Below are 12,533 nucleotides of genomic sequence, written 5' to 3' on the forward strand. Positions count from 1 at the left end.
CTGGCTTGGTTTTACAGCCCTCAACGGTTTTCTGTTTCAGGATAGTGATGGCGACAAGAGCGATGACCTGGTTGTCGATGTCTCCAATGAGGTAGGCCTGGCGGTGGCCCTCTCTTGCCCCTGGCACTGCACCCCATTCCTCAGGAGAGCAGTGGCGGTATTTGCAGAGGATGGGCAATGCCAGGGAACCAGGGCAGGGTATCCACCACATGGAGACTGCTGAGGAAAAGCAGGCTTACCTAGTTTCTTCCCTTGAGATTTCTCTTGCATTGTCTGTGCAGAACAGCTTAGCTGGGTCTGGACCTGCACTCGCAACCTCCTCAGTTCGGGGAAGGAGCCCTGGAGGTCTGCTTGTGGTGAGCACTTGCTTTTGTTGCCAGGATCCAGCAACCCCCCGGGTGAGCCCTGCCCACTCACCTCCGGAGAACGGGCTGGATAAAGCCCGTGGACTGAAGAAGGACGCCCCAAACAGCCCGGCCTCCGTCGCCTCCTCCAGCAGCACCCCGTCTTCCAAGACTAAAGACCACGTAAGCCACAGTATGAACAGCCACGTCCTTTGTGGGGGACTCCATCCCACAAGTGTCTCTGGGAATACTGGCCAGGTCCTCTGCGTTGGGTGGTCCCTTGGGCTTGACCTACAAGGGTCCCGTGACCAGGGGGGATGTTCTTGCCCAACAAACCTAAGGCCGCTGAAGTTGACCTCATGCCAAGCCAATCACATCCTGCTGCTCCAGGTGTTTTCCCACTTATTGGACAAGAAGGGGCAGACAAAGGGGCAGCCCCAGAAATTCCAAGCGGAAGGGTTAACTCTGTTTTGGGCTAACTCAATTTTGTGGTTATTTATTTATTAAAAGTGTACGCTGCCTGTCTCCCCTCCAAGGAGAGCTAGGCATGTGAAAGAGCCACAATGAACCAACTGTCAAAATGAAGCTTGCTTTCTCTACATGAACATAGTATAAAGTATCTTCGTTAGGCACTGGAATGGGGAAACTCCAATTACTTTGAAGTAATTTTGGGCAAATTAATCCCATCTCCAGTCTTCATTTATGGTTCAGAGGATGCAGAGAAATTTATCACCGGTGAATCTTGGTTCTGATTTCTTTTGACTCAGGATGGTGGTAATGAAAAATCTTTAGCAAAATCTTAAGATGTTTTACAGTGTTTGCATCCTGTTTAAAGAAAGTGAATTTTAGAATTGATTTTGAGATTGAAAGGCAACCATGTATTTTGTCCCCAGTTAAAAACAAAAAATGTTTAAATGCAACAGAAATAGTCAATCCTTCCCTCAAATCTTGTTTTGACTCAGAATGATAAATCCTCTACGCCTGGTTTAAAGTCCAACACTCCCACACCAAGGAGCGATGTACCGATGCCTGGGACAAGCAGCACTCCGGGCCTCCGACCGGCACCAGGGAAGCCCCCTGGAATGGATCCCTTGGGTAGGTTGTGCTTCTCCTTGATCTACGTTGCGGGGTCTGCTTGTACCAAAAGATGGAGGGAGAGATTTGGATTTTGAGGGCAGTTCATAGACTCACAGAATGCCGGACAAAAAGGGATAATCCAGGCCCAATACAAGAACCAGCTATTACAGCCCCTTCCAGTCTCTCTTTAAAAGCCTCCAGTGCTCCATCAACTCCTGTCTCAGCTGGTCTGGGACTGAACAGCTCTTGCTCCTCAGAATTTTTTCTTGCACCCTGGCCAAAATTGGCTTCTCTGCAATTTGGACCGGCAGTTCCTTGTCCTCTCTTCAGGGACCTTCCCCAAGGACTTTGGACAAATCACCGTACCAGCCTTGTTTCTTTTGCTCAGTTTGATTGCGCAATCTTGCATTTTGTTTTTGATTGTTTGCTTATTCTTTTTTTTTTTTTTGCTTTTTTTTATTTTTTTTATTCAAAAAGTTTTACAAAATTTTTTTCCCCCTTTCCCCCCCTGCTCCCCCCTCCCTTCACAACCCCCCTCCCCCCCCCGACTTCCCGGAACGAGCACAAGGTATAGTTAAAAATAAAACAAACATATGCTAAAAAATTTTCGTCCCAACTTAATTATACCCCTACAATCATCAATTCCTAACTTCCCCCAAAAACAATCAAAAATAATACATCATAATCATTCAAAAACAGTCTGATAACTCTTAGTCTGATATCTACGTTGAATATAGTCAATGATTGTTTGCTTATTCTTTGACTCTTTCTAGCATCTGCCTTAAGGACCCCCATCTCCCTCGCTAGCTCTTATGCTGCCCCCTTTGCCATGATGGGGCATCACGAGATGAATGGCTCCCTTGCCAGCCCTGGGGCCTATGCAGGATTGCACAACATCCCCCCTCAAATGACAGCTGCCGCTGTAGCCTATGGCCGGTCACCCATGGTGAGCTTTGGAGCTGTACGTAGACCTTTAAGCTCCTATCTATAGGGGACGGGGGGAGCACATGGTCGCCCTGCAGGAAAGGAGCACGCTTGTTGTTGTTTTTCCCCCAATAATTTTTTATTTTTTAAACTTTTTTTAAAATACAAACTTAAAAAGGGGGGGGAGACACAAAACAAAGCAAAACTAGATAGGACCAAAAAAGAAATGTGCATAAAAAGAAAAAAATCATATGCCCAGTGGAATACTGATAAATACATTTCAAGAATAATAGTGTGTTTCGTCCCCCCCTTACAAAACAGGCAGACAGTTTATGAATTTCTACAGCTCTGTTTACCCTGAGAAGTGGGCTGAGGGCTCCAGAAGGGACTGGTGGCTGTGGCTTACCTCCAGAGCCAGAGCTGCTCAAGGAGGGGGGTATCAATCAAGGTATCTTAGGTCACTGGGTCTGAGCTACTGCCAGCCTCTCACCTGAGGGGAAACCTAGCTTTAGGACCAAGGGATCTGGCTGAAAGCTTTCTTTGTGAATGTCCAGATGTTCTGCAATTAAAAAAACATCATGCAGGTAGCCTGGCGGGGAATTGGCATCCATATCCTGCGTTTTCCAAGTGGCATTTTAGGAGCCTTTGAGTTGGAGGACTTGCACTGCAGGTCTCTTGGTTGGGATAATTCTTCTCTGTCCTTCTGCCTCTCTGGCCTCTGATCACTTGTGCTGAAATGCCAGGGGTTGGGGGAGAGACCTTTGTCTCCCTAGGATCAGAAATTGGGACTGTCTTTAAATCTTTTCCTGGAGGTAAGATCGGGACTTCTTTCCTTTTATTGAGTGCCTTTCAAAAATCTCATGTCTAGGTTGGATTTGACCCCCATCCACCAATGAGGACTCCTGTCCTGCCCTCCATTCCTGGTGGCAAACCGTAAGTTGCTCTAAGACTTTGTCCCCAAGTTCAAACTTCAAACTTTTTCAGTCTTGAATCCGGTTCTGTAGAAAGACAGCTACTTAATAAGGATTGGAGGGGGGGTGTTACCTGGCTTCCAAAATGTGGCAAGTGCCACAGAGAAAGCTTGTAGGTGAGAATGATCTGTGGGTCTTTCAACAAGAGTTTTCAGCAGAGACTTGAGGATGGAGCATAGGGCAATCCTCAGTTTGTGGGTCAAGGTTAATTCGGTTAACCTTGCTTTGGCTGAGCAGGACTCAGCTGTGAATAACGGGAGCTACCCTTGTCTCTCTCCCCCACCCCACCCCCACCCCACCCGTCCTCTCCCTAGGGCTTACTCATTTCACGTCGGCACAGATGGGCAGATGCAGCCAGTTCCGTTTCCTCATGATGCCCTTGCTGGCCCTGGCATCCCCCGCCACGCCCGTCAGATCAATACCCTGAGCCATGGTGAAGTGGTGTGTGCCGTGACTATCAGCAACCCAACCAGGCATGTGTACACAGGGGGAAAGGGCTGTGTGAAGATTTGGGATATCAGCCAGCCGGGCACCAAGAACCCCATCTCCCAGCTAGATTGCTTGGTAAGTGGCAGGACTGGCAGTTGCCTGAACCTTGATTAGAACTTGCATCAAGGTCTATGGGATGAAGTCAGGGTGCAGATCATCACCTACTGAGCTATTTGTGAGGCTGCCCACCTCCAATCACTTACTTGTCCCACGACATCCAGCAGAGGAGAAATCCTTCGCACCCTTCTTTTAACTGGGCCATCTTACAGGAAAGGAAGGCTTGCATACCCTCCTCACCAGGTTTGGATGTCCTGACTCTGCTGGCCTTCCTGAAGGTGCTAAATCCCCGGCGATTCCTTTGAGCTCTGGGCCCGCCTTGATGTGATGATTCCAAGTTTTGGCAACTACTCCATAAACAGTGTTGATTGGTTTCTTATCAGTTTTGTGGTAGTGGTTGCTGACTGCCCAGAGATGAGTGTGGCTGGGAGGCCGTAAGGAAAAAAGTCCTTCACTATCTGTTCTTACAGCAGCAGGATGGGCAGGGTGGCCTTTTGTGGGGAGAACATAAGATTCTGAAAGGATGTAACTTGAGATGAGATCACCAATTAGATGAGATCACCAATTAGATGAGATCACCAATGTCATTGCTCTTTTAGGGGAAAGAGATGGTTGTTGTTTTTTAAAATAACCAAGCTAATTTTGGCACCCTTAGCCTTGCAGATATTTAGTACTTGCTTTCCTTTTCCACAAAGAGTTATCCCAATATCATTGAAACAGGTGGATCTCCAAGCCTTTCTAAGGAGTCCTGCCTCGCTTTTATTGGGGATGTTTCTCTTTCCAGAACAGGGATAACTACATCCGTTCCTGCAAACTCCTTCCAGATGGGCGCACGCTTATTGTGGGGGGAGAGGCCAGCACCCTCACCATTTGGGATCTGGCTTCCCCCACCCCCAGAATCAAGGCAGAACTGACCTCCTCTGCCCCTGCCTGTTATGCCTTGGCCATCAGCCCAGATGCCAAGGTGTGCTTCTCCTGCTGCAGTGATGGAAACATCGCCGTCTGGGATCTCCACAACCAGACACTGGTTAGGTGAGCTTCCCCAAATCTGAGTGATTGCTGGCATGAGGGGTTTGCAGGTTGCTTCCGTGTTCTTTTGTTTAGGAGAAGGTTTCTCACTGTCTGGCATAACAAAGTTATGCCCACTGGGAAATAAAAGAGGAGATTCAAAGCTCTTCCTTGCTTGTCATAATCCATCCTAACCAAGAGCACCAAGCTCTCATCCCCAGGACTTGTTATTTTTGTTGCTTGGCTCTCCGGTCTTCCAGGCTGATACCTGAGAATTCCTTCAGGGTGTCGGCCAAATGCTTCTCATCCTTGCAAGGGGAGAAATTTGGGCTCGTGAATTCCCAGATTCTTTCTGAGGAGGAAGGAGACCTTTGCCTGGGTTCATCTGGTCTGCCAATTGTGTCCTCATCTGGACCAGGGTTCCTTTTTCGTAGCCACTCGTGTGTGTAGCTCTCCTGGGGCTGCCCCTGAAGACCCCTCAGAAGCCGGAAGTGATCCAGAAGGCAGCCATTTGGGTGGTTACAAGCAGTCACGGTATCAGAGTTGGGCTAGTTACCAGCGAGCATCTGGGTACAATTGAAGCATGTATTAAGCCATGGGGTCTCGTTATCTCAGGACTGCCTTTCTCCCTTTGTGTCTGCCCAGGGTCCCGTCCTTAAAACAGGGTCATCTAATGAGTCCTAGGAAGTGTACCATCTCAGTGGTGTTACTTCCTCTCTGGAGCAATATCCCGCGAGGAGTTTGTGTTGCCTGACCTTGTGGTCCTTGAAGTAAAAGCCTGCCCCTTCCCCAGATGCTGAGATGCCCTTTCTGTGGGGACTTTGTATGATTAGGCTTTGTTACTTGTTTTATAAGTTTTATTGCCCACCATCTTATGTGGGGGTAGTTATTGGGTTTTCATTGTAAACTGGCCAGAATGAATTGAGTGACTCCGTAAATTTCATAAGATAAGTAACAAGACATAAGAGAAGAGTCAGAAACCCTCTTTCCTTGTCTCGGTTCCCTTCTCAGGCAGTTCCAGGGTCACACGGATGGCGCCAGCTGCATTGACATCTCCCATGATGGCACCAAACTCTGGACGGGGGGCTTGGACAATACCGTGCGCTCCTGGGACCTTCGGGAAGGCAGGCAGCTACAGCAACATGACTTCACCTCCCAGGTGAGTTTTGCCTTGACCCCAGGGGCCCAACCTCTCTGAGCCTGAGTTCTTGCAGGGAGGAAGAACTAAAAGGATCATCCAAGAAGCACCGGGTTGATGGAGGTGGATTCTAGGACCAAATGGAGCCTGGGGGAAGCGGTGGCCCATCACAGCTACCAAACTTGCTCTCGGAATCCCAGCTTGAGTTGGATTTAAAATTCATGTAACCCAACAAGGGGCTTTAGTTTGCAAGGCAAAGCCAGTCTGAAAGAAGAAATAACCTGATGCTGAAAAAGAGGGAGGGGACAGGCAGCCTGGCAGCAGAACCAGCCTCCCCTCCTCTGTCTCCTCCTTGCTTTGGGAGCAGTTCATTTTAACCTTAGGAGTTGAGCTGAGTGTTGTGGTCCGCCAGCAGCCTGCGGAGCTGGCAACGGAGTCGGACAGCGATGTGGCTGAGGAAGAGGGTGGGCCAGTCCTGGAGGCTGGGGAAGGCCCGGATGAGGGCTCTGCGTCGGAGGCCGAGGTGGGGCCAGGGCCATCGGGGAGTGAGGTGCGGACTCTAGAACTTCCAGAGCCTGATAGTAGTGAGGCAGAGGAACGGGAGGAGCCTGTTCCTAATGCACGCATGAAAAGAGCTGCCAGAAGGCAAGAGCAGCTCAAGCAAAAAGAACGACTTGGGAGTAGGGTCAAGAGATGATTGGCCCCTCCTGTAAGGAGATCAGCAACAGCGTTTGGGCTTTGCCAGAAAACAACATTGAAAACTTTGTCTTCTTGCATTTATTTTGTATTGGTGTCTTCTGAACGTTTGCCAAGAAAGGCCTTTGGCAGTTTGCCTGATTGGACCAAGGTTTGCGATAGGACTGAGGAATTTGTGTTGGGAGGAATTTGCTTTAATTTAGTTGGACTACGCTGAGAATGAAGTAATTCTCAGCTGTTCAAATAAAGTTTGTTTGTTTTTTCACTGACTGAGTTTCCTGCTACCTACTTGGGCCTGGGTCACAATACTGAGAGGCACCTCCAAACAGCTGCTCCTTGTCTTCTTTGTAGATCTTCTCGCTCGGCTACTGTCCAACAGGCGAGTGGCTTGTAGTGGGATTAGAGAGCAGCAATGTGGAAGTGCTGCATCACACCAAACCTGACAAATATCAGCTCCATCTGCACGAAAGCTGTGTTCTCTCCCTGAAGTTTGCCTGTTGTGGTGAGTCTCTCTTGGGGTGAGAGTGCAGTTCACTGGCAGGGATTGAACCTTGCAGGTTGATGGTCCCGGAGGTAGGAAAAGGCTGCTTGAGACCTGGGAGGAATCAGGCATTTCCTGAAGCTGCAACTAAGCATCAGCAGCTGGCTTTTTACCCCTGCAGCAATAAGGGGAGGCAGGTGCCCAGGACATGTCCTGCCCATTTTGAGAAAAGGTGCGAATAGAAGCAGGGAAGAGGCTGGGTCAGCTGTCGCACTGGCTTCCTGGCAGGAAGTTAAGAAGGTCCTTTGGATTAATGGTGCTATCCACATTCCAGCTTTGTTTTCTTGTTGGGAAAGCTAACGCCCAGTTTCTGTCTGTAGGAAAGTGGTTTGTGAGCACTGGCAAAGACAACCTTCTCAATGCCTGGAGGACCCCGTATGGAGCCAGCATCTTCCAGGTGAGAGCCTTCCCCTGGGTTGGGGGCAGGGGGAAGGCGTGGCTCCTCTGAGTCTTTGTTCTCCATTTTCTTGCTGCCTACACACAGTTGCAGCCGCATGTCCATGCAAGCACCAGCAAGACACTTGCTGATATTACTGTCTGATCCTGTGAAAACTAAAAGGATTGTTTCTTCTTTTTATTTTCCCCATCAAGTCAAAAGAATCTTCTTCCGTTTTAAGCTGTGATATTTCAGCAGATGACAAATACATTGTCACAGGTTCGGGTGACAAAAAGGCCACAGTTTACGAAGTAATCTACTGAGTAGCTCTGACTTGGCTAATGACTCCGGCAAAAGAACACAAAAGGAGAGCAGCTGAAGGGTCCTTTGATGCCCCCTGGAGGGCTTTATGACCTGGGTTGGATCTTCTGTGACCACCTTGGAATAACTCTGGAAGGAACTTTGAAGCTCAGTCCAGCTGATCAGGGCAACCCATTGTCCAGGCTGGTTGGTGTTTTTCTCTTGGTTCTTAGGCCTCACGCCTGTGATCAGAAGGCAGCTAACGGCCTGGATTTGCATTCAGGAGGGACTTGTAGGAACTGTAGATAACGGAGGAGCTTCATGCGGAGGCTTCCTTGGTCTGCTAGCCAGCAGCGTGTTGTTGCCCTCTTTGTTTTCTGCTGCTGCCACCGCCATCGCTTCCTTGGTCTGCTCTCGCTGTGAACTGCTTCAGTTTTGCTTCCATTCTGGTGGTTGCCACAATCCTTTTCCTCCCAACCCTGCCCTCCCCTCCCCTTGACAATGTGCTTGGAGATACTCTGAGCAGCCTTTGTCACCACCCTGAGCAAAGGTGTCCTCCATGAAATGGTTTTCTTTCCTGGATGTGTGAACTGGTTCTTCTGGCGTTGAGCCTCCAACCGGTTCCCTTCTCTTCTGATTCTGATGGCAGCGGAGAAGTCGCTGTTTTCAAAGCACTTGTCAGTCGGGGCAACAGGATGCCTTGCCCCCCAAGTGGGCCCTTGCCCAGCCCAGTCTTCGGACCCAAACACTGAGAGGACGGGTGTTCAAGAATGCAACAGTTAACTAATATGCTCAGGGAGCCAAGAATAGCAACTTGTGGTGGGATTTTTTTACTCCAATGAAAGTAAAGTAATAGATAATAATGTTTAAATACAGGTTGTTTTTTAAGTTTACTAATGAACCTGGTGGACGGTGGGATTTCTGTGGCTTTTGGCAATCCGTGTTTCAGCCTGTTGACATGAGCAGATGTTGTATGTGGGGAAGGGAGCAGGGAGGGAGACCCGTTTCTGGCATTTTTGTACTTAAAGGAGTAAATAAAATTAAACACAGGAAATTACATATTTGTGTAGCAGAAGATCTTGCCTTGTAATGTAGCATATGAAAAAGAATTTTTATACCACATTTTATGGATTATTTTTTAATTGTTGATTTTGATCTGGTTTTTAAAAAGGTAACTGTAACTTAATGGTGAAAAAACTACCTGTTTCTATTAAAGGCCATGCTGATACACAAAGGAAGATGGAGTGGAAGGTTCTTTGTCTGGGATATCAAATCCTTGGGTTGGGCTGCTTTTCCTTCCACTGAAAAGAACCAGCAGACTGAAGGGGCTTAAAGTAGATTGTATGTGGCTGGGTTGGGTTATGAAGATGCCATGTGAACTTCTTCATGTGAACCAATATAAACCGGAACATTCATGTATGTAGTTGTGGGTTAGCTACGCCCCCCCACCCACAATGGAGGGGAGAATTGTTACAAATCAGGATTCTGTTTTGTCCTGGTCTACAGTTTTATGTTAATTAAACTTTGCAAATGAGCAGGTTTCCAATATCTTGAGGTGTGAAGCAGTGGTGAAATCCAAAATTTTTCCCTACGGGTTCTGTGGGTGTGACCTGATGGTCATGTGACCGGGTGGGTATGGCCAACTTGACATCACTCACTGTTAGAGCCAGGAGATGTCATGGATTGAGTAAAATGTGGTAAAACTCCCTTAAGGCTCTCGCTTAGCAATCAAAAGTTGGGGCTCGATTGGGGTCATAGCTGTAATTGTACTTGTTATCTTTATTGGAAGGGGAAAGGAGACAAGTCAGCCCCACTTCTTTGGAGGACAGGATTTCTGCTGCCAGAGGGCATTCGGATAGCTCAGATGCTGGCTCATGGCCAGGAAGTGCATTGTCCACATGGGAATGGAATTTAGAATTCAGGCAATCGGGAGGATATTTTTCTTTCCTGCTACACCTTTTCTAAGCAAATTTGCACAGAAGAAGTGGCAAATTATTTTTACGCTTTGGGCAATAAGACACCAGCCATTTGTTCCAAATTGCAAAAAAAGGAATTCTGGCTAATAGTGAAGGAGGGTTTTCTGATGGCATAAGAAGTCAGCTTTGGCTTTGGAAATGAATGGATTCTCCTTCAGGGAGACTGAATATTTAAGCCGTTGGAGATGTTGGTTGATCTTTGAAGTGCCTCTGATTTCACTGAGATTTATTCTCAACTAGTCAGAAAACATTAATGTCGGAGTCACTGACACCTATTACTTGGATAGGACTGGAACTTAATTCTGCCATTTTCCAGCCTTGCTCTGTTCCAACCATCTGTGAAATACATAAGCCCCATATTCTATGGGGCATCTCTGGTGGCCCCATTTTTTTTAATTTACATTTATATCCCGCCCTTCTCCAAAGACTCAGGGCGGCTTACAGTGTGTAAGGCAATAGTCTCATTCTATTTGTATATTTACAAAGTCAACTTATTGCCCCCCCAACAATCTGGGTCCTCATTTTACCTACCTTATAAAGGATGGAAGGCTGAGTCAACCTTGGGCCGGGCTTGAACCTGCAGTAATTGCAGGCTATTGTGTTCTAATAACAGGCTCCTTACAGCCTGAGCTATTCCGGCCCTTATTGAGGTAGCCCTTGGTGCCTTGAAGACTCGTTGCTCTTTTTATCTTGTTGAGATAAATGAGCAAAATTCAGCCCATTTTGCATAAACTGGTATGGTGATACAAAACCTAACACCTATATATAACACTCTGATTGAGGTGTAGGCAGTGGTGGGATTCAGCCAGTTCGCACCACTTCAGGAGAACCGGTTGTTAACTTTCTGAGCAGTTTGATGAACTGGTTGTTGGAAGAAATCATTAGGGCAGAGAACCGGTTGTTAAATTATTTGAATCCCACCACTGGGTGTAGGGTTTGATGCATCTGAAAATATTCATCAGATCTTCATAAAAAGAATGGTAAAACTCCAGTTGTATCTCCTAATGCAGGGGTCCCCAACCCCCAGGCCCTGACTCAGTAATGGGCTGCAGCTCCTTTGGAACCGGGCCGCGGAAGCGGTGGGTGAATGCGAGCACATGCGCAGCTTGATTTGCATGAGCAGCAGGTGAGCATGCGTGCCACAGCTTGACTTGCACGCGAGTGCACACGCAGCTAGATTTCTGCACAAACAAAGCAGTGTGTACATCTTTTCTTTGTAATCCCCTCCCCTCCCCAGTCACAAAGCCAGAAAGGTTGGGGAACTCTGCCCTAATGTGCTTTCTGTGTGGCCAAAGTCAAGTAAGATCTGACCTGCTGCCTGAAGTGCCATAACCTAACTTTGGCATAGCTTTGTTAGTTCAGTGATAGTTTTGGAATTGGAGGGGTGCCGTGCATGAATGTGCAAGGGCTTCCTGGCTGTCTGCTCTCCCCCCCCCCTTAAAGTACATTCGTCCTCTTTCATATCCAGTGATTATCCCCAGTGTTTTTCAAACCTATAGCAGAGATAAAGAGTGATTAGAGTAACGGCTGATTTTATGTGCAGAAATGCAGGAGCTGAGTGGGAATGAAATAAGACTGAATGAAATGAGGTAATAGCTCAATTTCTGTTAGCTATTAGTTAGATATTGAGCTCATTGAAACTTCAGAGGCTCTTGACAAAATGGACGAGGGTCTCCATTTCTTGTGGCTCTGCATAGAATCAGCACCATCCTTTTTTGAAGAAGCAGGTTGATAGATTGTGGAATTAGAAGTGCCACCCAGCCCAGTCCCTTCTCAGCACAGGGCTTAGGCGGAATATGGCCTTCAGCTCAGGAGGCAGATCCGGTGTGGCTGCTCAGCCCTTCTCAAATAGTTAGACAGTTAAATTAATAGTTAGATTAAATAGTTAGATTAAATTAATTTTAGTAGTGATTCAGTAATGAGTAGTTTTAATTGTAGAAAATTAGGGTTGAGCTTCATTTTTCATTGTGTTTGAAGTTCTTAAATATACTTGAGTGCAAATAGTCCGTGTGGAACAGAGCAGTCCGTATTTGGCTTGCTATGCAGAAGAGAGTCTGCAAGGCTCACCAGCCTTTGATGGGCCTTCACTCATGGCAGTGAGCTTCACTATTACAGATTTCAAAGTTGGATAATTTTCACATCAACGGAAAGGAATTGATATTTGGTAGACTGTGTAATAACTCATTACATTCAGGAGCAAAGAAAGCTAAAGTTGCTGGCAAGATTTAGACTTGAAAAGATGTGCTTTTAATGGTGACTAGTCTAACACCTGCTCTTGGAGCCACAGTCCTCCACTCCAGTGCAGCATTCTCTGTGTTTGTATAAATGGGAAAAAGTTTGGAAGAAGTTGTTTCCGTAGCCAGATGTCTGCAGTCTTTTCAGCTCTAGCTGCTGATGGTAAATGGTAGGTCTTGTGTCATTGCCCTACCTGAGAGGAGCCTTTAAAGTCTGAACTTCCTACTTGCCTTTCTTTCATGTCTTTCTGTTAAACCCCAAGAATTTCACATGCTTTATCTCATGATAAAGGCTGAGAGATCAGCCTTTTTCAACAGATATTGACAAACCTTTTTGTTCCACTATAAGTGGTCTTTGAAGAAAACAGTTGGGATTCCATGGCACATGAAGCCAGGGCAGGA

At 47.1% G+C, this 12,533-nt stretch overlaps 1 protein-coding gene across 19 annotated transcripts in view; it reads left to right on the forward strand.

The window, feature by feature from the left end:
• The window catches only part of TLE3 (TLE family member 3, transcriptional corepressor), a 51,014-nt gene extending 42,598 nt beyond the window's left edge, over positions 1-8,416 (forward strand). For 9 of the 19 annotated variants that reach the window (XM_058156739.1, XM_058156741.1, XM_058156740.1 and 6 more), the window contains 11 exons: positions 41-91; positions 282-527; positions 1,307-1,439; positions 2,195-2,382; positions 3,214-3,278; positions 3,631-3,880; positions 4,647-4,894; positions 5,882-6,029; positions 7,056-7,206; positions 7,566-7,642; positions 7,837-8,416. In XM_058156739.1, coding sequence (XP_058012722.1) covers positions 41-91; positions 282-527; positions 1,307-1,439; positions 2,195-2,382; positions 3,214-3,278; positions 3,631-3,880; positions 4,647-4,894; positions 5,882-6,029; positions 7,056-7,206; positions 7,566-7,642; positions 7,837-7,944 — 1,665 coding nt within the window. In that variant the 3' untranslated portion in view covers positions 7,945-8,416. Of the gene's footprint in view, positions 1-40; positions 92-281; positions 528-1,306; positions 1,440-2,194; positions 2,383-3,213; positions 3,279-3,630; positions 3,881-4,646; positions 4,895-5,881; positions 6,030-7,055; positions 7,207-7,565; positions 7,643-7,836 lie in introns of those variants that run through there. The other 10 variants (XM_058156743.1, XM_058156744.1, XM_058156753.1 and 7 more) reach the window with 4 other exon arrangements.
• Positions 8,417-12,533: the final 4,117 nt, after the last annotated feature.

Source organism: Ahaetulla prasina, chromosome 13 (assembly GCF_028640845.1).
Source record: "Ahaetulla prasina isolate Xishuangbanna chromosome 13, ASM2864084v1, whole genome shotgun sequence".
NCBI lineage: Eukaryota > Metazoa > Chordata > Lepidosauria > Squamata > Colubridae > Ahaetulla > Ahaetulla prasina.